Source organism: Vigna unguiculata, chromosome 5, assembly GCF_037176805.1.
Source record: "Vigna unguiculata cultivar grain cowpea cultivar isolate G323 ecotype 2 chromosome 5, ASM3717680v1, whole genome shotgun sequence".
Classification (NCBI taxonomy): domain Eukaryota; kingdom Viridiplantae; phylum Streptophyta; class Magnoliopsida; order Fabales; family Fabaceae; genus Vigna; species Vigna unguiculata.
Genome location: NC_140796.1, coordinates 41,993,148 through 42,020,208, shown reverse-complemented (window position 1 = coordinate 42,020,208; position 27,061 = coordinate 41,993,148). Strand labels below are relative to the sequence as shown.

Sequence of the window (27,061 nt, the reverse complement as noted above, 5' to 3'; positions counted from 1 at the left end):
ATATCAAACATATAGCTTTTACATGAAGCACATTCAACAGTTTCTTTTTCTTTATTTTCTAATATCGAAATTTTATTTTTCAAAAATTCTTCTTCTTCAAGAGATTTTTCGAATTTACTTTGTAAATCTTTAAAATCAGATTTTAACTTTTTATGAGCAGTATCCAATTTACTAGATTTAATAAGTAATTGTTGAAAAGCATCATACAAATCATCATAGTCATTTTCATAGCAAGTAGAATTTACCTCACTGTCAGAATCATCATGATTAGCCATCAAACATAGATTTGCTTCTTCATTTTCAGAAGCACTAGAATTTGATGAGCTTGAGGCATTGTCTTCCCATGCTATGTATGCCTTCCTTTTAAAGAATTTTCTGCCCTTCTTTTCTTCACTTTTCTTTGAATTTGGGCAATCAGCTTTGACATGTCTAGATTCTCCACATCCGTAGCACTTGAAATTTGAGGATGATCCTTGATTATCCTTCTTGTTGCTCTTGAATTGATTTTTACCTTTGGCCTTCATGAATTTTGTAAACTTCTTAATCATAAGACTAATATTTTCATCGTCACCCGAATCTTCTTCTTCCTTTTGCTTTTTGCCTTTAACCACTTCAGTTTTAAAGGCTATGTTCTTCTTTCTTCCAATATCTTCTTCATCATTTAATTCATCAGTGTCAAAAGTTCAAGCTCATGTTCTCTCAAATTTCCAAACAGAGCCGCCATCGTCATTGTCACAAGATTTTGTGACTCCGTGATGGCTGTCACCTTCGGCTGCCAAGTCCTGTTCAAGGATTTAAGAACTTTTATATTTAATTCATCAGTGTCAAAAGTTTTACCTAGACTTGTGAGATGATTGACGATATGTGTGAATCGTTTATGCACATTGTAGATAGTTTCTCCTTGTTGCATCCGAAACATTTCGTATTCTTGGATCAGGGAGTTCTTGCGTGCTCTTTTCATATCGTCTATTCCTTCATGGGTTACACGCAATATTTCCCACATTTCTTGTGCACTGGTGCAGACTGAGATCCTGTAAACCTCATCTAGGGTTAAGGTAGATGAAATTATATTTCTAGCTTTAACATCATACTGGGCTCTTTTATTTTCGTCTGCTATCCATTGCGAGAATGGCTTTGGTTCCTGCACATCATTTACAATATTAACAGGAACAAATGGACCATTTAAAACAGCATCCCAAATACCTCTATCAACAGATTCCAGAAAAATTTGCATCCTAACTTTCCAAAAAGGATAACTTTCACCGGTAAATAGAGGAGGTCTGTTGATAGACGCACCCTCAGCATAAGTTTGATTTTGTCCAACCATTTTCGAAAGATTTGAATAATATCAAAGCAAGCTCTGATACCAATTGTTGGTATCGCGCAGCGGAATGTTTGAGCGTGTGGACAAAAACCAAGAGGGGGTGAATTGGTTTTAAGTAATAAAATTAATACTTTAAAATTTTTCCAAAATTTATCGATTAAATCAAATATTAATTTCTTTAATCACAATAACAGATAAAATAAAGAGATAGAGAAGAAGATTGAACACAAGTATTTATACTGGTTTGGATCAAACGACCCTACGTCCAGTTGTTAATCTAAACAACGAGGTTAACTAAATTACTAACAAGCAACAAATTTACAATCAGATAGTAAAAGATTAAGGAAAGAAAACACCTCTCTTGATCACACAAGAGATGAACACCTTTCTCTGAATCACGCAGAGAACCTTGACCTTAGCTTTCCTAGAACCAACAACAGCACTCAATCTCCTAGAACACCTCTCAGGAAAAGTTATCGCTCTACCCACACTAGGTTTTTCAAAGCTTCTATTGAGAACACTCAGAGAACTCTCTTGCAGTCACAACACTAGCACTCTAACTTCTCAAAAAGGCTAGTGAGAAGTAACTCTGAGGTTCTTTAAATAAGGGTTCCAGAAATTAGGTCAAAAAGATGAACAGTCGCGCCTAACTGACTAGGATAATCGATTATCACTAGTGATAATCGATTATTCCAGTGTGGTTTATGAAAAACAAATTTTTGAACAGATAATCGATTATCAGAGGTGATAATCGATTATTCCAGTGCTTTCTTGAAAAAAATGGTTCAGCTCAGGATAATCGATTATCCTAAGTGATAATCGATTATCACTTTGGTTTTTGAAGAAATACTAGAATTTTCTTGTACAATATTGATTCTAACTAATCTAATTACACTTTACAAGATAACTTTAAACACAACAATACATGGTCTTCATATTGACTTCCATATGACTTTCAGGCTTTTTTTATCATCATCAAAATCTTGCTTCAGCATTTAGACTTGTATTGCTTTTGCCAACAAGTAGCAGCCATATGACCATAATCATAATCACCATCTTCATAAGCAAAGTGTGTTTCTATGTTCTTTTCCTTATACTTTAAGATGCTTTGATGTATGACAAGTACAACTCAAATGGCTTTTACCACCGTAATGATAACTTATCTTATCATTTTTCACCCACTTATATACTATGAAATTGCCCTATCTTTAATCGATTTGAGACTTCTAACACACCTCCCTCACGTTGTGGTATATACATTTCGTACGTGAGACTAGACATTAATGGGTGGTCCAATAACGGTCCGATAGAGGGTGGAACTATATGCCCAACAAACACAAATCTTGCAAGGATAGGCTTTAAACAATGTCTTTGATACCATGTTAAAAATTAGACTTTAAGCCTAACTCAACCTCACAAAAATGGCTTGTAAGGTGAGGTTTGCACCACATTTTTCATTTCCTTTTTTTTTCACTTTGTTGTTCCACTTCTGGTGATAAAATGTGTCTTTTGAAATATTCTTTATGACCATATCCACAATCATGATTCTTAGCATGACCACAACCACAATCAAGGCCACGATTATGACCATTAAAATATAAATAAAAAATATTGTTGCATTCACTTTTGGGAATGGATCATAACCGATTGGGTGGATCTCATGATCATTAAATAATAACAATAATAACATTCCCAACGATATTTAATCAAAAATTATCTAGAGATGTCAAAGTGAGCTCGGACCCGTGAGCCAACCCGGCTCACCACGGGTTCGAACCGGGTCTGGTTGAAATTTTTTTTTTTTTTTTGCGATTATCGGTCACAACGGGTTGGGCTCACTTAACCCACGGGCTATGCGGGTTCGAGCCAGGTTATAGTGAGCTGACCCACCAATCCACCTATATTAAAAAAAACAATAAAATAAATTATGTTAACTTTAATATTCAGAAAACTATGCAATCCCTAATCCCTCCTTTCATTTTCATTTTTGTGTATGTCCGTCACACACACTCGCGGTTCCCTTCTTTGCTCTGATTCGTGTTCCATTGTTCGTGGTGGTGGTGCCCATTGGTGGTGGTCGTTCGATCTGAGGCGCGATGGTCGATGATGGTCGTTCGGTGGTGCCCATTCGAGGGTCGTCGTGCGGTGGTGCCCATTCGGTGCTCGTGCTCTCCTTGGTCATTCGGTGGTGTGGTGGCCATTCGGTGGTGGTCGTTCAGTCGTCTCCGGCAACAATGGTGGCCATTCAGTCGTCTTCAGCAACGTTGGTACAATTCTCTCTAGAACTTTCAAATCATCAAGAATTTCATCTATTTTTGCACCCTATTGTAATGAAGTGCTCAAGTATTTTATCCTTGCTAATGTTTTGTAAAAAAATTAAATTTAACGCTTGGCGTTCTCGTGAGGGGTATCCATATTCAAGCATCTACTACTTTACGCTTTCAAGATGGGTTCGTTATTGACTTCTTAATTATATGAATTAAAGTATTTGCTATTATTAGAAAGATATCTTCCTTCCATATAAATCTAGCTTATTCCTTTTTCTTCCCGAATTATGATGCCTTACATGATGGATCATTTTTTATTGAATCCAACATTACTCAGTGATTGATCATCAGTAAGATTCTAAAATTGTTTACTGGTTTGTACTTTATTTTTTTTTTACTATTAATGTACTCATTATTGCAGGAGAGAGCTAAAAGGGATCCATACTTGAACAAAGTTGGACTCAACTTTCCTCTCAAGGTCAGTTTCATTGTTGTTCAAACTTGATTTGTACAAACTTGATTGTTGTATTTAGTAAGTTTTTCATTTATTTTTTTCACAAATTAATATGCAGCATGGAATCTGAAACTGGTCATCAGAGTGTTAATGTGAATTTTAATGTTGATGGTAATATAAATAATGAAAAAGCTAATGAGCCAGAGCCACCTTCTGTTAACAATGAAGATAATGAGGTTCAAAAAGAAAGTAAGAAAGCTAAGACGTCTACCTCTGAAGTTTGGAAATATTGTACTAAAGTTGGAGTGAAAGATGGTAAAGAGAAGGCCAAATGTAATGCATGTGGGCAAGAATATGTAATTGGTGGCACTAAAATTGGTACCTCAACATTGTTGAGTCATTTGAAAACGTGCAATGTTACCCCAAAATATAAAGATGTAGGAGGGATGATAATTGATCATATGGGAAAGTTAAGGGGTAGGGAACTTGATCACAAGCATGTTAGAGAGATTATGACAATGGCAATTGTCAAACATGGATTGCCATTTAAGTTTGTTGAGTACAAATGGATAAGAGAATTGCATTCATATTTGAATCTTGATGTGAAGCATGTGAGTAGGAATACAGTTGTTTCTGATTTGTGGAAATTCCATCTTGAGATGAAGGAGAAATTGAAATATGAAATGCATCAATGTCATAATCGGATTTGTTTGACTTCAGATTGTTGGACTGCTTGTACTCAAGAGGGGATATATTTGTTTAACAACCCATTTTGTTGATAACAATTGGATATTGAATAGTAAAATTCTTGCCTTTTGTAAAATGGAACCTCCACATACGGGTCATGATCTAGCAAATAAAGTGTTTGAATGTTTGACTGATTGGGGAATTGATAGGAAAATATTTTCTATAACTTTAGACAATGCCATTGCCAATGATCGTATGCAACAAATTTTGGGTGAACAATTGAGCTTACAAAATAGCTTATTGTGTGAGGGTGAATTTTTTCATGTGAGGTGTTATGCTCATATCTTGAATTTGATAGTTCAAGAGGGTTTAAAAGTGGCTGAAGTTGCTTTGCACAAAATTAGAGAAAGCATTAAATATGTGAAAGGGTCAGAGGCAAGAAAAATAACATTTACAGAATGTGTTGTTCAAGTGAGGGGTATTGATACAAAAATGGGCTTATGGTTAGATGTACCTACTAGATGGAATTCTACTTTTTTAATGCTTGAAAGTGGTCTTAAGTATTGTCGAGCTTTTGGAAGTTTCACTATACGTGATAGAAACTTTAAGCATTCCCTAACACCTGAAGAGTGGAAAAGAGCTGAGAGGATGTGTGAATTTTTAAGGCCATTTTATAAGATGACCAATTTGATTTCAGGCACATCTTATCCAACCTCTAATGAATATTTTATGCAAGTATGGAAAATTAAGTGGTTGTTAAGGGATACTTTAAGTACTGATGACCCCTTAATGAAAGACATGGCAAAAAGGATGATGGATAAATTTGATAAGTATTGGAGTGAATATAGTATCATTCTTTCAATTGCCATGATTCTTGACCCAAGGATGAAACTTGAAGCACTCCGATTCTATTATTCAAAGCTTGATCCTTCCACTTGTGATGAAAAGCTTAATCACATAAAAGGAAAAATGTACAAACTTTTTGAAGAATATGTGAGTGTGAGGTCAAATTCATCAAATGCATCAAGTTCTCAACCCACTTGTTCAACAGAAGAACATTTGAACATGGAAGAAGACCAAGAGATTGATCCATATAATGTAAGTTAGTCATTATTTCTAACTTATTTAGTTATTTATTATCATCTTATCTTTATTTTAACCAATTTTAATGTTTGCATTATATTTTTTTAGGAATATATAAATTATGTAAGCCAAAATGTGAATGTAACTGGCAAGTCTAAATTGGATTTGTATCTGATTGAAACACCACTTGAGCCAAAGTATTTTCCAAAGTTGGATATTTTGAGCTATTGGAAGGATCGACAAGAACGCTATCCAAACCTATGTAGACTAGCATGTGAGATATGTGAGATGTTAAGTATTCCAATAACAACTATTGCCAGTGAGTCTGCATTTAGCATTGGTGGTAAAGTGCTTAGCAAGTATCGATCTAATCTTCTTCCTAACAATGTTCAAGCTCTAATTTTAACTCAAAATTGGTTACATGGATTTGAAAATATTGGTAATTTAATTTATATTACTTTTCAATCTTTTACAGCATACTTCTTATTCTAATAAATTCTATCATTTGTTAATAATCTATTTTTAATTTTCAAGATGAAGATAATGAAGATTGTAAAAAAGAGGAGGAAATTGTTCTAGACTTTTCAATCCATGACTCCAATGTGCCTGTGCAGTAATTTGAGGTAAACATATGTTTCTGCAGAGTTCAACTTGTCTTGGTTATTGCTGCAATATCTTGAGTTTGTTTGCTTAGATAAGACAAATGTATATAAGTGTAGGATGTCATGAACTTTCACTGTGTATAAGACATCTTGATTTTTGCAGTACAAGATGAACAAAAATTCATAACACATGATATGTCTTTGAACCACAATTTATCTTCTTATATGATGGTTACATTTTACTTGCTGCTTCTTATGCAATTGTTGTAATAAAAGGAAACACACATGGTTGATATATGTAATGAGAAGAGGTTGAGTATTATTATTGGTACTGTCTATTTTGTTTTTGATTCAGTGCAACACTCTACCAAGCATGAATTTGCTGCTGCAGGTTCCATAACTTCCCAGCATTTTCTGCTGCTGAATTATTTGTCTGTTGTCATAGTTTTTAATATTATTCTACTGTTGTAGTTTAAATAGAATACTGAGCATTATTCTGCTGTTGTTGTTTTAAGTATGTGCAAAATTGTATGCTTTTGAGTTGGAGTATATGTGTATAGGTGATTTGATTCAAGGTCATTTGATTCAACACCTTCATTATCTATGCAGGTCATTGCAGCATTGGATTCACTCTGTTATGGTGTTGCATATGCAGGCTAAGAAATTTTTGAAGGCTAAATGAACTATCAACTTTTGAACGTGTTTAGTTAGTTAGTTTAAGGTGCTTGTTTGTGTGTATATGGCAGTCCAAGCTATGAATACTATGGTTCTTGGGAAATGACATCTTTGCTTTTATCAAATCTGATGTTGGAAATATTGTTATGATTACTAGAAATATTTGAATACTTGAAAAAAAAAATTCAATTTTTTAGGTGGGTTGGTGAGCCAACCCACTTAACCCACCAACCCGTGGTGGGTTGAGCCGGGTTACAAAAAATTTGGCTCACCTTGAAGTGAGCCGGGTTGGGCTCACTAGTTTTTTGACCCGGCCCGTGGTGAGCCAACCCGTGTGAGCCGGGTTGGCTCACTTTGACATGTTTAAAATTATCCTAACATTCGTAATAATGAAATTTGTGTGATTTTACGTTAGTTATTAAAAAATTAAAATTAAATTTTATAGGCTAGTAAATTTATTAGTAATAAATCCAATTTATTACTAAACTTACTTTAAATTTTAATATATATATATATATATATATAAATTTGTAAAATTAATTATTAGTGCTAAAAATATTGGTATAATTTAAATTTATAATAACTACAATTTTTTTAATTTATTATATGATAATTTAAATCAATATTTTTAATTTAATATTTAAATAAATGTTTAATATTTTCAATATTGTTTTTAATTTTACAGTAATATAATTTAACAATAATTTATTAATGTTATTATTCCTATTATCATAAATGTAAAACCTTAAGAAATGATATTTTAGAAGGGATAGTGGTTCAAAACTAGTGAGACTCAATTATTTTAATATTAAAGGTTTTAATATAAATATAATTGTCATAAAAGAGTTTCATTATTTTAAAACATACAATCTCTCTAGAAATCACTTCTCTAGAGTTCTCTGACTTCTCTCTAGGAGTTCTATCTCTCCGATCGTCTGATTGAAGAACTGAGACCGTAGGATTGATCCTCTTGGCAACCTCGTCAAGTTGGACCAATAAGTTTCTCCATTCGTGTAAGTTGAGTTTTCACCCTTTTTGTGGTCTATTTCTAGTTTTTGTCGCCTGTGAGCCCTTTTTCGCTTGCATGCGTTGTTTTAATCATTTATATGAGTCTCTTCTGATCAATGATCATAATGGTAGGTCTTGATCATTCTTGTGATGTTTATATATGTAGATAGATCATCTTGTGGAGTTAGATGCATTTTTGGTGTTCTTTGAGTGGTTTGGGTCTATAGAGTCGCTTTGTCAAGTAAGAGAAGCTAATAGCTTTTAGAGTGAGTGAGTCATATCTTGTATGGTTGTGAAATATCTGATATGCTATGATGAATTATTAATGCTTGTGATTGTGGTATGTTGATCTTTTAAGTGATTGAATTGAAATTGCTTGCATTGTTGATTTGGAAGTATTTAAGAATGATGGATTTTTGCTCATGGACCTAATTGGTGCTACTTTCCACAATCTAAAACCATTTTAAACCACTGTCTATAGTAAAAGTACCAATTAGAGACATGAATCAAGTCCAGATTGCTCAAATATCCAAAACCAAAATGTATTGTCTTCTGGTGTGGCACTAAGCGATAGGGTTGGCGCTGAGTGTTGGTATTTTGGGAGGTATTCAACGTTAAGCACTACTATTGAGCACAAATACGAGATGATCAACGCTGAGCGCTCGAGACCCTTGCAGGTCTGGAGTGATTTAAATCCTGGACGCTAAGTGGTGGTCCGGTGTTAAGCGTTGGCCTTTTTGAGGAAAATGGCGTTTAGCGTTAGGACCTGACGTTAAGAACTAGATTTTTTTTGTTTTACTGTTTGTTGTTTTGATCTGTGTGAAGGTATTGAGTGTTACTTATTTTGATGTTATAACCTTTATTACTATGATATAAATTGAATATTTGGTTATGAGTATGAATTATGTTGTTAATGAAAGAGTTTCAAGGAGAAACTCTACGTGATGTGATGATAAGAATTTCAAGGAGAAATTTTGTGTGGACTAGTCACTGGACTTGATCAGGTCCTACACACGAAGTGGATTTACCTTGTTGATGGTTAGGTGATAATCCCTTGAGGCCAAACTCTGTAGAGTTTGGGAACCATTCGCAAGTGCATGCATCCAAGGGATTCGATGTCAGATGCAAGTATCCGGATAATTGAGTTTAGTTTCAACTTATATGATTAGGGTTGGTGGAAGATTTTTGTAGGAGCTATTGTAAGTGAGTGGTTCGTGCTTAGAATAAGAATTATTTTAGTTGATTTGTATAAATGTTTTAGTTTTATAGTCCTATCTGCTCTAGCATTATATTAATATACTTTATACACTGGATCTTGCGTTTTGACTCCTATAGTGAAACAATCCTATTTTATTAGTTTTTAAGTTGCTAAAATTGGGATGTTACAATAAATGTATGTAATTAGTTCTTTTATTAGGTGATATGAAAATAATATTATTAATATAACATTTAGATTAAAAATAAATGTTAAAGGAATAATCGATTATTAAAAAAATAATTGATAAAAAAAATATGATAAAAAAATAATTAATAAAATAATCAATTGTGATAAAAAAATTAATTGATAGAATATCAATTTGATAAAAAAAATTGCTTATTTTAGTTCCAAGGAATTTTTTCGAGCTTTGCATCTAATTTATTGTGTTGAGTAATAATGTATTATATTATGTAAAATTGGTTTTTACATGTTTCAAATATAATCAATTAGGTGGAGATTATATCAAATTTCCTTTTTCAAAAGCTTAATATTAAAAAATAATTGATTAAGTCAAGTAATAATAGATTTAAACTCTCTTAAAGTGTTTTCTATTGATGAAAAAGAAATCAATTATGTTTAATAAGAGTCAATTGTTCTCTTTAGTTGCTTCAAAACTCTTTTAAAAGGGAGTTTTTCTCTTTCATTGCAATCAATCCAGACTTCTAAAAAAGAGAGCCATTTTATTTCTTGAAAGGGATATTCTGAGAATGTTTTTACATTATATCAATATTGATAAAAAGGATTATCATATTATATGTTTTTCATTATAAATATGCCACATTGCAAGTGAAAATTTTTCTTTTCTTATGTCATTTGTATCGATGTCTAAACAATTACATTGTAGTAGCTAAACAATTCATAAGACATTCACAATTCAATATACAACCTGCAACCCTTCAACGTAGTATTTCTTCATTGAAAATATCTACATCCACAAGTCACAATAGATTATGAGCATCACCCATTGACTCTACTCCGCCTCACACACAAGCAATATATTATGATTACACCCTTATCTCTACTCGACCACACACACTCAAGTAGTAGATTATCATTCCACTTGTGGCTCTATTCGACCTCACATATCATACATTCAACTTAATTTATATGCTTATAAATCACAATGCATTTTTCATTTGCATTATAGTTTAAATACAATATATTAATCAAATATGATAAAATGATGAAAGATAATCCAATTTTAGCATTTAAAATATTTGTAAATTTATTTTTTTAAATTTCATAAAATATTCTCTCACTCAACCAACATTTAGTATGCTCAGTGATTTAAGCACATGTTGAAATTCGCTTAGCCAAATGTGTAAGACCTAGGAAAAATAATTATATTTTTAAGGTGATAATTGGCCTTGAGGAATACTAATTGAATTAATATGTAACGTCATAAACAAAGGTGAAGATTAGCTTTGTTGGTTGGAGCCTTGTTCAGAGATTGATGATCATGGGTTTGATTCTTTATCTGTGCATTTAGAGCAATTATATTTTGAAAATGGTTTTATAATTGTTTTAGAAGATTGTTTTTATAATGACTTATATTTTATAAATTACTTATATTTTATACGTTAATTATAATTCATGTGGTAGCTTATAATGTATTTTCTTGAATGATTGGAATGTGTGGATGCTATTGAAATGTTAATGTGCATGTTGATTTACAAGAAAATGTGATTGTTGATATTGTTTGGAATGTTGCTTGAGTCTTGGGGGTTGAGTGTTTGAATCCTGGCTAGAGGATAAAGCTGAAATTGTGAGTATATTTTTTTTGGTAATATTCGTGGTGCCTTGGGAGGTGAAAAGTTGAGGTAGATGCATCGTATCTGGACATATGCACAAGGAATTAAGTGAAATTAAGGAGATTTAGTGGGATTGATGATGCATTGTATCTGGACACAGGCTTAACTTTTTTGTATGATTCTTTCAGAGAAAAAAAAGGTATATTGCTCCCATTTTTTTTTTTAAAATTGAATATTCCCAGAGTCGTGTCTAAACCCAAAGATTCAAAGAAAGGCTAAAAAATCAGGGAATTAAGGAAATACCATTTTCAAATTATATAATCAATTCTATAATAAAAAATTTTAAAACAAAGAAATGAATGATAAAGAAACGAAACACAAGCAAGAAAGAGGAGACATTGAAGGGAGAGGAAGAGGTGAGAGCTAAAGAAAACATTATGCAATCCAAGAAAATACATTTTATTATTTTTTTATTGCCTGTTAAGAGAAAATAGAGAGTTGTTATGTAGGTTAAAAATTGAGGCTTGAGAGAGAGAGAGAGGGGAAGAAAATGGGAGGTTTAGGGAGAAAGAGTGAGAGCAAAATTCTTGGTTTGAACGTGAAGAGCTAGGAAAGGGTAGAGCAAAGCTAAGGTGGTCTCATTGTAGGAATTCCAGGTAAGGGGAGCTACGCCTTTTATCTATGTTATTTGTTCATGTGATCAATGTTTAGTGGATATGAGATAAGATGGAAAAACGTTAATTTTTGGAGATTATTTTGTAGACGTGCTTTGAGTTGAGAATTTCTTCTTCTTAATGGGATTTGCAAGGGGTGCTAAGCCTTGATCTTTTAAATTATTTGTGGACGTGTTTTGAGTTTAGAATTTCTTTTTCTTCATGGAATTTGTAACGGCTGCTAAGCCTTATCCTCTTGTACTTTTGGTTTGATATATATATGGTGTGTAGTTTTCTTCATGGGTTGAGTAGGAAATGTTCTTAGATGAATTTTCTGCATTGTATTGTGATGGAGTATGACATAAAGTGATGTCTCATGGCCTTAAGAATGGTTAATGATGTGACCCAACAAGGCTTATAGCATTAGGCCAACGCCTATGCCCATTTCTTTTAATTCTTCTATTTTCTTTATTTCTTTTATTAAATAAATTTTTGTCTAAATTGGGTTATTTTTAATGCAGCCCTTTACTTCAAATTGTTTCATGCGCGATGGGCCACATACTTGGACAATTGGAGTAATACCACCCAATTTCAACTACACGGGCCACATCAAACTCCACCTGCGGCCCAACGTGCAAGACAAATGCACTTTCATGCCACTTCCACGTGTAGGGAGATAAGCTTCAACACTACTTTTATTTGGGCTTTCCTCTACTACGTACAACCCAATGCTCTCCTTAGAGATGGCAAATAAACCCGTGCCCGTGGGTATCACCCGAACCCGTCCCCGTTTTGACGGGGAATCCCCGCTTTGACTGGGTATGGGTATGAGTATGGGTAATACCCGAAATTTTCAACTGGGGATGGGGATGGGGATGGGGATATATATATACCCGCCCAAATACCCGTCCCCGCTTAAATTACTAAACTATTTATAATTTATTAAATAATCTAAAAAATATATATAAATAAATAATATATTTACACATAAAATATAATATAATATAATATAATATAATATAGTATATATACATATAAATAAAATATACTTTTATATATATATATATATATATATATATATATATATATATATATATATATATATATTTACACATATACATGTAATATAATATAATATAATATAATATACATATAATATACATATAATATATATACATAATAATATAATATAATATATATAATATATACGTATAAAACAAATTAATCATTTAACTAGTGAGATCTTTTATAAACAAATTTATAACATTACAAATTTATAAAAATTTAAAAGAAATATATATATATATATATATATATATATATATATATATATATATATATATATATATAAAAGCATAAAATATCTACGCATATACATATGATATATATACATAATAATATAATATATATTATTATATTTATATTATTATATAATATAATATAATATATACTTAAAATAAATATATATCTATAAATATATATATATATATATATATATATATATATATATATATAAACATAAGATATCCACACATATAATATATATACATAGTAATAATAATATAATATATATAAATAATTATATATATATATATATAAACATAAGATATCCACACATATAATATATATACATAGTAATATAATATATAATATAATATAATATAATAATATATATATATATATATATATATATATATATATATATATAACATATTTCTCATTCTCTTTGTTTTTTGTTATACACTTTGTTTACTCTCTCAATTGTCTGGTTTGTTTTTCAAGATTTAATTTTGAAGGTAATTTTTCTTCTTCTTATTACATAATTTTTACTCTCTGTACATGGTTATGTTCAAATAGGTGTTCCTCAATTTCATTCTATGAAATAATTTTTAGGTTACACATTTGATTATCTTTATTTATTTATTTATTTTCATGAAAATGTTTGACTCTTATTTTGTAGCTCTTCTTTTTGTTACTTTGGTTATACACTTTTGTACTCTCTTTTAATTGTTTGGCTTGTTCTTTAAGGTTTAAGCAGATCTTCAAGGTACTTTTCCTTTTATCATAATCTTAATTATACATTTTTTTTCCGTTATGTTATGTTCAAATGGATATTCTCAAATTTGGGTCACACATTTAATTATCTTTACTCCTTTATGATAATGAATCTAATGAAGAAGGTACATTATATTCTAGTAATTAAAATTTTCAATTTCAATTATTATATCATATCTAATTTTTCATTTTTTTTCTATGTGTAGGTGGATCGAATGCAAATGAAACCACTGATCATTTGTAAAATTAATAAATATTTTGGTTATTATAAAATTTTAGTAATGTGTAATTTTTTAGCTTTTATATAATTATTTGAATTTTATTTAGTTGTTATTTGATACTTTAATTTGAGATTTATACTATTATAATATTTTTCTTAATATTTGACATCATGAAAATCAAAAAGAGTATGTTATTTTAATATTGAATATTTTGATAGTATCATGATTCCGTTGGTGTGATTTTTAAATTTTTTTTATAAAAAATATTTAATTGATATATGGAACAATAAAAAAATGGGTATGGGTATGGGTATAAGAAAATACCCGTTACCCGGTGGAGATGGGGATGGGTCAAAAGTTGTATACCCGTTGGGTTTGGGGATGGGGATGGGGATGAATTTTTATTATGGGGATGGGGATGGGATCATGATACCCGTACCCGCCCCGCCCCGTTGCCATCCCTAGCTCTCCTACACCACACATGCTTTATTTGTTTCTAGCATATTCTGATGGGCCTTGATCATGTGAAGCCCACATATTACACGGGTTTAGCCAAGGAAGCATTCTTTTCATTTCCGAAACACAACTTTTGCTAGGGTTCCTCATGAGAAAGCCGGCCCTCTCTCTGAAACATACCTTGAGCTAGGGTTCCTTGCTTCACGCCATCACGCGTTCCTTCTCCATTACCAAGGATTACGATATCACGCGTTTAGTCTTTAGCATCTAGGGATAACGTCTCCTTGTCGTTAGGATTTGTGTTAGAAGACATTCACGTTTTCTTCCATTTGCTTTTCTTCTCAGGACTGCTCTTCATCTATAAAAGGTGCAAGCCATTTCTTTGTAATCAGCTTTGATAAATGAGAGTGTGGTTTTAACCCCCTTTTGTCTTAGCTCACTTTCACTGAGAGTAAACCCTAGAGTGGCCTTGTTGATGAGATCCCAAGCCCTTTAATCGGAGTTTGGTTATTTTTTAGTCTTCCGCTGCGTTTCAAAAGGTGGTCCGTGTGATTCAATTGGTAGAACACCGATTGGATAGGCTTTCCAGCGAATCCTGCGACGGAGCAGCCTCATCAAGTGGTATCAGAGCCAAGTTCTATCCAGTATTTTGCTCTTCTATGTGTGTGCGTTCATGGTGTTCTAGAGTTGTTCGTTTGTCATATTGTCAATTTTATGATAGAAGGAATAATTATGTCAGATTATATATATTTTTTATTTGAATTGATTTTTAGTGCAGAAGGAAGCCTTGGATGGTAAGTTGATCAAATTCCATGGTAACTAGGTTGTGTTGAATTTTGTGGTTAAATAAGATGAGAAATATGGTTGGAGTATTGTTACCTTTCATTGGAATTCGAGCGAAGAATTGTTTTGTTAGCAAAATTGGATTAAAAGCTATGAATTTCATGATAATTTTTGGTGTATAATAAAAGTGCAGTGGGAATTTGTGGTATTGTATCATTGAGTGGCGGAATTAGCATTTTGGATTGATTTGATGAGTTGTAATGGTGAACTATTTGTATGAAGTAGAGGGTTGGGAAGCAAGGTATGGAATGCTATGGAGTTTGGTGTTTCATTGTTGAGTTTTAACGTTACTTTGTGTTGTGTGCCTTTAAAATAACCCAAAATCATGTGTCAGACACTAAGTGTTGGTCCTGAGCAAATTCATGAGAGGTCTGGCACTAAGCGCTGATTTCTGGGCATTGAGTGTCCTTTTTTACGAGAGGTATGGTGTTGAGAACTGATTATGGCGCACTACACCACTAATTCTTCTAATCTGTGCATTTTTTGTAAAATTGCATTTTCCAGTTCTATAACCGTCAGATGTAGTTGAAACTTTGACAACTAGTCCATAACATGTTGTTCTTTAGTTTGAATAATGTGATCTTAGTTTGGAGGTCTGTAGTTGGAGTTATATGTTACGCATGATTTCTGGTTTTTCATGGTTGCATTGTGTTGAAATTTTGTTGTGATAAATTGTGATAAGCTTTGTTTGCAATATATTAGATGTTGGGCCTGATGATTGATGTATGTTAAATACAATGATGAGGATTGTATGATGTCAATGTGTTGTGATACAGGTCATGATGAGGCCTTGATGTGTCTGCATGTTATCGATCATGAATGCGTATAATCATGTGGTTATTGATTTATATGTGTCATGATGAGAATTATATGTACATATGTATGTGATGGTATGATGTAATGATATGTGGCATGAATGAGTGTGCATATGTATTGAGATAGTATGAACTCTCTGATAGTTGTAAAGCCATGATGGTTTCTTTACCTAGAGGACTTTATTGAATCAGGGTAAAGGGGTTTCATTCCTTTGTAAGTCTTTAGCATGAGCTTAGCAAGAGTGCTCCACCCAAGGCTTTGTCGAGCTGGTGGAGTTGTTGCTAGTAAGTCTATTGAAAGCAAGGGAAAGGACTTTTCCAAGAGGCGTTGGTGTGCAGGAAAGGTATAATGGTTGTCTATGAGAGAATGTCATACCGTTAATATTACTTGGTGGTAATATCAAATGTTATTTTGAATAAAATAATTATGAAAAATTCCTATTTAATAGAATGGTATCAAAGGTTGTGTTTCACATTTTAAAGGGATAAAAGTTTACATGTGGCATCTCAAAAGGGGTGTTACAAAATGCATCACCACAACAAGTGAATCTTGGCTCGTCAAGTGAAAATTTTGCTCGTCTAACGAATGACCATTGGAAATAAAGGTGGGCAAAAGATCAAAATTGTGAAATCCAATCTATAATAAATCAAAATCATATTATTTTACGTTTATTTAAATGGATTTTTCACACATCCAAATCCATATTTTTGGATTTCGAATCCAATCCACTTAATTGGATATATCGATTTTAGCTTGTATCATTATTTTGATTTTGAAAACCCAAAATAAGGGTGCATTAAATCAAGCCAAGTTAAGCCAAATCGACCTAGGTCCAAAGTTGATCAGAGTTAGCATGAGTTGAAGGTCAAGCCGAGTCGCACAGACTGAAAGGTCAAGCTAAGTCAGCAAAGTCAAATAATTGAGACAAGTTATTCTGGATCAAAGGGTTAAGTTGAGCTTTTCAAACCTAAAGGTTAAGATGAGTAAGCATGGGTCGAAGGTTGAGGTGAGTCTACCTATGCTAAAGGTCGGGCCGAGTTAGCCTAGGCTAAAGCTTCAAGAGATTCAGGCCGAGTCGAGCATTAAGTCATGTTGCTTGAGACAAAGGTCTAGGCAAGTTGGCTTGAGCCAATTTGGTCTGGGCTGAAGATTGAGTTAAGTCAGACCCGATTGAAGGTCATGTTGAGTCAGCCAAGATCGAAAGATCATGCCATGTTAGCTCAGACCAAAGGTCGAGCTAAGTCATCTGGGGTTGAAGGTCAGGCTGAGCAGATCTGCTATAATGGTCAAGATGAATCGACCCAAGTCGAAGAATCAAAACTAGTCGGCTCTCATTGAAGGTCAAGTTGAGTTGGCCTTGGCCAAAGGTTGGGGCGTGTTTGCTTGTACTGAAGGTCTAGATTAGTCCACCTAGATTGAAGGTTGAGCCAGTTGCCTAGGCCCATGGTCAGCCAAGTTGATCAAGGTTGAGGAATCGACCTAAGTTGTCTTAAGCTAAAGGTTTAGCCTAGTTGGCATAAGTCGAAAATCGAGACGAATCAGTCTAGAACAAAGATCAAGCTAAGTCAGCTCACACTAAAGATCGAGACAAATCGACCTATATTGGTGGTCGAGACAAATTACAAATTTGCAAGTTTTTTGAATTTTTAAAATTACAAATTACAAATTTTGAAATCTATTCCTAATAAAAAATTTTGCATATTTTTTAATCATTAATTTTAAAGTAATCTAGGTTGAGTAATTTGAAACGTAATAATATGTGACTTTTTTTTATATTCGTTTATTATTGTATTTGACATCAATATGAAAATGACAATCTTAAGAATATTTTTTTAAAGTCATCCAAGTAAATCATTCCACGTAATGAACATCTACACAAACAAAATAGAAAATAACTATATATAAATTTTCGAGATTTACCACATTCCTTGTGAAAGCATTAGTAAATTCTTCTTTAATTGCTTCATTCATAATTGAAGTAAATTCACAATATGACTAATCTATTTATACTAGTAAATGTGTCAATTTTGTTTGATATTATACTCTATCTAAAGCTTATCATCCATTGCAACATATGTGAAATGAATCATTACACATCAATACCAACCATTTTGGATCCACATTTCATATTATAAAATACTTTCTAGAATATGTAATGTAAAAGTGAAAAAAAAAATTGAATCTTATGAATCATAACCATTTTTTGCGAATTTTCATATTAGTTTGTTCTGAAATTAACATCTTACCTTTTGCATTGGCTAATACGAAATTGACAAATCAGGTGCTGGACTTGGTAATATAGACATAACTTACGAAATACCTAATTCAGAATTGGTAAAAAAATTCTTTTGAAGTGAACGATTTGAAATAGAAACTATAGGATACTCTTATCAGATAATGTTCCACAGTTTAAACTATGATTTTTTTTTTGAAATTATTATTTTTAAAGTAAAAAAATAAAAATAATTTTTTTTCAATTTTTATATATTTGAAAAAATATGATGCATAAAAGACTCCATAATTTAAAATTAAAATAACTTGCTACTTGTAAAGATGTTGCTGATTATAATTAGCGTTAAAATACAAAGTTTAAAATAACATACTTAAATTATAATGTAAAATGTAGACACTGTAAAAGAAATAATACCTGAAGATCTATTTCTATTGTGATAAATTTGTGCGCTTATTTTGAAAATTTAACATAAAAGAATCATGTTTAATTGTTTTTTTAGATAACAAAACGTAAATATGTTTTCCTTAATTTGGTGGAGGGTGTAATTAGTAATGTGCAGCGTGCCAATAGTATTCTGTAATATTTATCCCTTCTACTTTGTTATAAAAGTAGAAGGTTGATGTAAAAAGCCCAATTGTAGTTTCGGGCTCAACGCCTTATATGTTTGACTAAAAGCTTTGGATGTGCATCACTCAATCGATGAACATATTCATTATTATTTTCCTACAAGATAAAATTTTATTTATTATTTTAAATAAATGATGATTTTAGTGCATCATATTGTACTTTGATCCTTTGAAAAAAGTATTATACATATTTATTTTAAGACAAAAGCTATTATAGATGAAAAGAAAATAGTATTTAGCAATGCTTTGAGAAATTGTTTTTCGGATAATTGAATGTCATTATACATTTTTCTCTTTCAACATATCTAATCTTCTTGGAATTTTCTTTTTTAAAATAATATACAAGTAATATATAAAGACAAATACATGTATAGTAAATTTTTTTACTATATACCAAGAAATACACATGAAGGCATATTAAGGCATCTAAGTGATTCTAAAACATGAAAAAACATTGATCTAATGAATCCTCAATTTGCTTTAGACCCTCTAAATTTCAGACTTGGTTTTCCTATTGATGAGTTCAATCCATTTGGTGATTTGAGTACAAGTCATAGTACTTGGCCTGTTGTACTCATACCTTACAATCTTCCTCCTTGAGTGTGTATGACGCAACTCCTAAAAAGATTTAGGGTAAATTTTATTACATGAATCATCGACATTGGTTAAATGTAGGGCACAAATTTAGATTAGCCGTAGTCATATTGATGGAAGTGAAAAAAAATTCTCCTTTGAGAATATCATGAACAAATGTCTTACAACAAGTTCAAAATGTTAATATTGTATTTGAGAAAGAACCAGAAGTTGAGGAACAAGGGAAAAGACAAAGGAAAGATCACCACCCTATTAGTGGCCCTTTACAATGAAGAAAAAAATTATTTTTTTTGAACTTCCTTATTGGGTGAACAATTTATTGCACCACAATCTAGATGTTATGCATATTGAAAAAAAATGTATGTGATAATATGGTCTATACATTATTGAACCAAGGTAACAAGTCAAAGGACAACCTAAAGGCACAAAATGACTTAAAAGATTGGGGTGTTAGACCTTATCTTTTGCCAAATGCAAATAACAAATATCTTTCGGCTATATATACATTGACAAAAGAAAATAAACCTATATTTTTTAAAACATCGAAGAATATCACTATTCTAAATGGCTACTAAATTAAAATTAATAGGTGTTTTAATGTCAAACAATCTAAGCTTAAAGGATTGAAAAGTGATGATTCCCATGTTTTTGAGGGAGAAATTTCTACCTTTAGCAATGAGGGTGACAGTCCCTGAAGAAGTGTGCTCTGTTTTGATTGATCTATGTTCTTTTTTGAAACACCTATGCAATGTAGTTTTGAAAGTGGATGAACTTAACCAATTGCAAAATAGAGTTGTTCTCATATTATGTCACATGGAGATGTTATTTCCTCCTGCATTTTTTATAGTCATGGTTCATTTGATGATGCATTTGGTGAAAGATGCCAAGATTGGAGGCTCTATCCAGTATAGGTGGATGTATCCTATTGAGAGATACTTGGGAAAATTGAAATCTTATGTACGTAACAAGATTGGAAACTTTATTTCCAGATGGAGAAGGGAATATACCATTAATAAGGTCATACTGAAATTGAGCCTTTCTATATTATTTTTGTTTAAAGTATCATCCATATTACTTATACATGCATTATATTAGATAATTTAACTTGTATTAATGTTATTATTTGTAGAATACCTGACGATGAAGAAAATATCAATGAAGAAAATATCCATTGAGAAGACTAATGACCAAGTTTCAGCCCCTACCCAAAATAGAAGTGGCCAACCATCATTTACAATGTTTCCACATGCGCCTCATCCATCTTGCCCAAGTAATTTGAATAAAAAACTATTTGATTCTGGTTTGTGGTAGAAATACAAGAATATGTATAAAGAAAAAGATTAATTAGTTAAACTTTATCAATGCCAAATCAAATATAACATTTTGGTTTGCGGTAGAAATACAATAGTAATTCAATCATTGTTTTATAGCCACTACTTTTATTTTCCAAATTTAAAAATAAACACACCATAAACTAAAATAAGGTCATTTTGTCCGTAATGCATAGTTTTATCTTTATCAAAGTTAACTAGTTAATTACAAATGCTTTTTACTTGCTCAATTTTCTTGCTTCGTTATTACTTCTTCCACTTATTCTTTTTGTTGATCTATCGATTGGAAAAGGTGTATTCACACACAACAAAAAGCTCTAACAATACACTTTTCTTGTTAACATATTTAAACTCAAATGGTTTATTCTTAATTGTTTCAGTTTAGCTTTTCTAGTTAACATAGTATGTATTTTTTTTTTATTAAAAGAATTTAACATCCTGATGGAAATTGACTCTTGACTGTGATATTAAAGATACCTATGTTTCACAAACAAAAAAAAGGACTTTTGTATTTCTACTATGTTCCTAATACGCCATGAGAAGAAATTCAAATATGTTTTTTAAAAAAATTATTTTTGATGTTTTTATTAAATATATAGAAAGATAAGAGTAACATTTACTACAAAAACCATAATTTGTGGGGAAAATGAAATACAAAGACCACTGTTTATAATTTTTTTAGGGAACAATAAGAGAAATAAGAGGTAATTAAGGGAGAAAGGTTGAGTAAGCACACTACATATATCTAAAATAGATTATTTTTTTTTTCACAACAATAAAAGTAGAAATAAAAGATAGCTTTCCCCCCTCTGTTTTTCTCATCACTTTTCATTTGTATATTGCATGGTTTTGGAGTTATAATATTTTGCATTGAAAAGATCACAAAAGATCCCACGGGTTTCACTTGTAGTAAGCATAGAAAAGTTTTAGGAAATTCTAACAAAAATGAGTTACTCATAATCCAAGGCATATTTATACTCCAAGGCCTAGTAATCCACCTCAACTCCCGTTTCCACCACAATCTAGCATAACACCTCAATTTGCATCTCAATTTCGTATGATGTTTATATTTCCATGTTAGATGGTACTATCAACATCTTTATTATTAAAAGTATCTTAATTTTTTCGTGTATTCATCTAATTATTATGCAACATGTGACATGAATTTCCATCCTATAGAGAATAATGATGAGAAACCTCTATCCCTACCTCACATGAATTCAACACTTTCAACATCTAAATCTAGTAAGATGTCTCCCTTGCATATCATTTTGGTACTTTTAAATTTCATGAATTGTATATTTATTTTAGGACTTGAGTTAATTTATAGAATGTTTAAAGAAGATGTTATTCTCCACTAGTAAGACCAATTATGCACCTGAATTTGAATTTGACAATCAACCTACAAATGAGTTTTATGCATGATTCCACATATGAACCTACACCAAGGTTACAATCTGATAGTGAAGGGGAAGAAAATGTGGATATTGAGATGAAAACTAATCAATCAAAGCATGTATCACGTAAAAGATCATGGCTTGTTGATGTGATTGGGAAGATTGTTAATTTATTGATTTATTATATGTGTATTTGTCCAAGCCATATACTATATGTGTTTTATGTTTGTCTTAAATTAACAATATATTTCACATGTATTTTGACAAATAATGAAGACACACAAGTTAGAAAACAATTAACATTGAATGTTGTTTCATTTTTTCTCCCAATAAAAGGATTCTTGTGAAATGGAATAGTGACAAGCAACTAGTTGATGATAGTGGAGCATTGTTGAATATGTTTTTAGGTCATTTTGCAAGAAATGTTAATGCATTTCCAATCCACTATCAAAGTTCTTCATACCCAAAGATTACAAAGAAGATATAACTAAGAAAACCATTTAAGTAATTGACGTATGGATTTTTTTATATGTTTTAATTCATATTATATTGCAATTGTTACTAAGCTAGTTGTGTAATAATTTTGAAGGCTAAGTTTCAAGTGGAATCTGATGCTTTAGTGACATATTTTCAAATCACTTAACACAAATTGGAGTGAGTATAGATAAAAACTATGGCAACAAAGAGATGATAGAACACATAATAGAGATGAAATTCTTGCAATGTGTCTGGAAGGAATGAATAAAGACCAATGGGTGATGAGCAGATAATATATATGTGTATTCATTCATTAGTTTAGGTCATTTTTATTCATTTGTGCATTATTGGAATAATTTCATCATGCATTATCTTGTTTCGGATCATACATTTGGATTTGTCAATTGTTTGTGTAAATAGGTCTGGAGGGAGTTAGTTAGACACAAAACAACTTGTTCACAAGTGCCTGGTGGAGTTTTCCATGACTTGTGGATTTGGCTTAAAAAATGTGGGATTCAAAACAACATGTTCCATAGGGGCCTAGTGGATTTTTCCACGACTTGTTGATTTTGCTTCAAATTGGAGGATATAAAACAACGCGTTCCACAGGCGCCTGATGGGTCTTTCCATGACTTGCGGAGTTTGCTTTAGAAGATCAAGTGCAAAATAGAAAGTTCCACATGTAGAGTCACGAAAACTTCTTCTTCCTCAATTTTGTCATTCGCTTGTTTCTACATTTTTAGTTTTCTTTTTCATTATGTAGAACTAATTTTCCTATTTTTTGGAGGATTGATGTAAGACTCTGGATTATAGGTTCTACTCTTTACATTTGATGTTTTGTTAATGTTCTTCATCTTAGTGCTCTGTTTATGGTTTTATTGTTTATTCTATGAGCAATTTCATAATTAGTAAATCGGGGATTATTTGTGATTATAAATAAGATTGGTTAGGTCCTGTCACAATTGGGAAATTGGACATATCTAATTAGTTTGCAATAGAGATGATTATTGATTTTTCACGATTCTATTGAATTTTTGTAAACTGACCTATGGAATTAGGGGTTCGAATTTAATGAATAGATTTTATCTACTAAGGAATTAAGGGTAAAATAACTCTGAGTAAATTTAAGTGGATAATTACATTACTAACATCAATTGAAAAGGAGTAGAATTCTAGAGGGAAAGATACAAAATCAATCCTTTGACAGTTGTTATATTGATTAAAGTTTTTGTTATAATTTTATGCTTGCAATTCTATTAAATCTCATTTGCTCAAAATTACGTAAATTAGGAATCTAGTATTCAACGAGTCAATTCCAGAGGACGATATTTTATTTCTACGTTAACGATTGGTTCACTTGCCAAACGTTTATCAATGGGTTTCTTTTGTTGACTACCGTTTAAATTCAAGGACAAAGGTAATAAAAACTATCTTTTCTATTCTTTTAAGTGTTTCTTTATTTATTTTTTGTATTTTTCTACATCTATACTTAGGAAATTCGCCCCCCCCCCCCCCCTAAAAAAAGGATAATAGAAAGAAGTAAACAGTCCCCACATTAGTGGAACCAAGAGCATTGCACGGAAAAAGGGTGAGATGTTAACTTTATTCTTCAATCATTTTTTTTCATATCATATATTATGATTCATGATTTTCTTAAGTTTTGTAGAAGCTAAAGCTTGGTCACAAAGTTAGCAGAGGAGAAGTTTGGGTAGCAACACATAAACATGCTAATAGAGAATTTGTGAATGATGGAGCAAGAGAGATTAGAGTAAGCATAAGTTTTATAAAGACAAATATTGAATCAAATTGAATGTAACCTTCATTGATAACATTTTGATTTATTTGTAGGAAAAAAATTCAAGCATCTGAGACAAATACATTTTCCCACAAGATATATCAATGGAAGATTTACCAATTCATGCTTTAATAAGTCAAGAACATTGTGGTCGTGTCTGAGGAATGGGATTGAGACCTTGCCTTTCTCATGTGTATGGACATACTAGGAATTCTCAGTTTGGGACATCTTCATCTTCTCCTTCTTATTGAACATTCATTTTCATATGTAGCAATATGGTGTTGTTTTGCTTTGGATTGCCATGCCAAGATTGGAAATTGTGTTGAAAATTATTGGGCACTATTAATATTTTTTATAATTGTTTTGAAGTTATTCTTTGACTCTATAAGTAGGAGTAAGAAATGTGGTATAACTTTTGTTGATTCATTAAGTGTTTTATAATATTCATGTGTTTTTTACAATTTTCATAATAGATTGTGTTGTAATATAGGTCACTACATTAAAGTCACAATTGGATGAACAAAATAAAGGAAATGAAGAACATGACAAAAGACTTGATGCAATCATGAACTTCTTTTCTCAAAATTATGAAGGTCAATTGCCTATTGAGTTGACTATGTTCAATCCTTCACCGATAGTGTTTAATACTCCATAATTTCTTTGTTTTTCAAAGTTTACATTTCTAATTATGATTCATATATATTGTAGGTAGAATTGTCAAAACAGGTAATTCGGCCCGACCCGGCTTGACCTACCATGGGTTGATCACTTAGTGAGCCAACCCAACCCGGCTCACTTATTAACGAGCCAAAAAAATTCGAACCCGGCCTGGCCCACCACGGGTTAGTGGGTTAAACGGGTTGGCTCACGGGCTCACTTAATTAAAAATATATAATTTTTTTATTTTTTTCAGTCAAAACTAAATTATAATTCTAATTAAAATCTAAATAAACTTCAACACAATCCAAATACAAACTAAAATCACAAAAAATACAAATTATCTATGTGTTGGCTAAAAAAATAACCTAACTTGACCCAAATACAAAGCCCAACTTAACAAAAAACACTTGTGTGACCCTTTATTTGCGGGTTGGTGAGCCAACCCGGCGGGTGAACTGGGTTCTACGTGAGCTGGGTCAAAAATCAACCCATATTAAAATTTATGAAAAATTTTCAACCCAACCCAGTCTGAACCCGTGATGAGCCGGGTTGGCTCGCGGGTTCCAACCCATTTTGACAGCTCTAATTGTAGGTTTCTGATCAAGAAAGTGTGCCAACTAATACAACAAATTTTGGACATGAGGAAAATCATATATGATAGTTGAAGAATATAATATAATGTGGAAGTTATTTGAACCATTTTTGTGATTTGAGAACCATTTGTATTACTTCATGACAATTTTTGCAAGTTTTTGTTAACTAATATAGTACTTGAATTAGAATTTTAATGTGTATACTTGTTATACTTTGATATAAATTTAGTTATCTATATATAATTTGTCAATTTGATGAGTGTTATATCTATATATGTATAATTTCATCAAATATAGATAAACAAATATAATAAACGTAAATAATTGTGGTTGAAAAAATATATATGAATACATAAATGATAAATGAGTAAAAAAACCATTAATAATTGAAAAATCTATGTATGGAGATTTTGAAATCTATGGTAGTTTATATAAGTGCTTAAAGTAATTATTTTACAAAGCTTTTGAAACCCATAGTATTATATGAAAGTTTCAAAATCACAGTAGTTAACAAGAGTTTTAAACCTATAAAACTTAACAAAGGTTCATCAAATACAAGAGGATAAAAAGCCTTGACTATTGATTAACGTTTCTTAGAACTCGTAAAAATCCTGAGAAACACATTCTCGAATGATGGTTTACACTACAAGAATGTTGGTATTTAGCTTCCAAAAATAGCATCGGCTATCATGGAGACGCAAAGGGCGTCAGCTTAACCAACGCACAACGGACTCTACGAAAATTTATGTGAATTTATTAAAAGGAAATTAGGCCTATAAATTCTTTTGACCTTCTCGTCGGCTTGGCCGACACATCACTCGAAAATTAAGAACGTCGGATAGCCGACGCATACTACACTTAATTAAAAGAAAAAAAAAAGTTATTAGGTCAAGTTATCAGGTGGCTTTTAGTTATGCCAATTTCCCCTTTTACCAATTTCATTTTTCCTTCTTTTGTTTTTACCAATTGAGGGTTTTTTTTCCCTTCTCCACGAGTGCCAAAGCCAGCTCCCTTATGTGCCAGAACGAGCCTCCCTTTTGTGTTTATGCGAAGTTAGGGTTTTCGTTTTCCCTCTTTCTGCCACGAGTTGGAGTTCGTTTTCCCCAATTTTGCCACATTTCCTTAATCAAGTGAGCTTCAATGGCGACGACGAAGTTAGCAAGTGAGCAAGAAATTTGTTTCCCCTTCCTCTGCGTCGAGCT

The 27,061-nt window shown here is 31.8% G+C and overlaps 1 protein-coding gene and 1 pseudogene across 1 annotated transcript; one reads left to right on the top strand and one right to left on the bottom strand.

Moving 5' to 3' along the window:
- Nucleotides 1-689: 689 nt before the first annotated feature.
- On the bottom strand, nucleotides 690-1,327 carry LOC146886453 (uncharacterized). Its single transcript, XM_085673455.1, has 3 exons — nucleotides 1,241-1,327; nucleotides 884-1,141; nucleotides 690-782 (listed from the first exon to the last, which is right to left on the bottom strand). The coding sequence occupies exons 1-3, from the start codon at nucleotides 1,325-1,327 to the stop codon at nucleotides 690-692; spliced, it is 438 nt and encodes a 145-aa protein (XP_085529581.1).
- Nucleotides 1,328-22,097: 20,770 nt separating this feature from the next.
- LOC146886452 (uncharacterized) lies at nucleotides 22,098-22,904 on the top strand (annotated as a pseudogene).
- The last annotated feature ends 4,157 nt before the right edge of the window (nucleotides 22,905-27,061 follow it).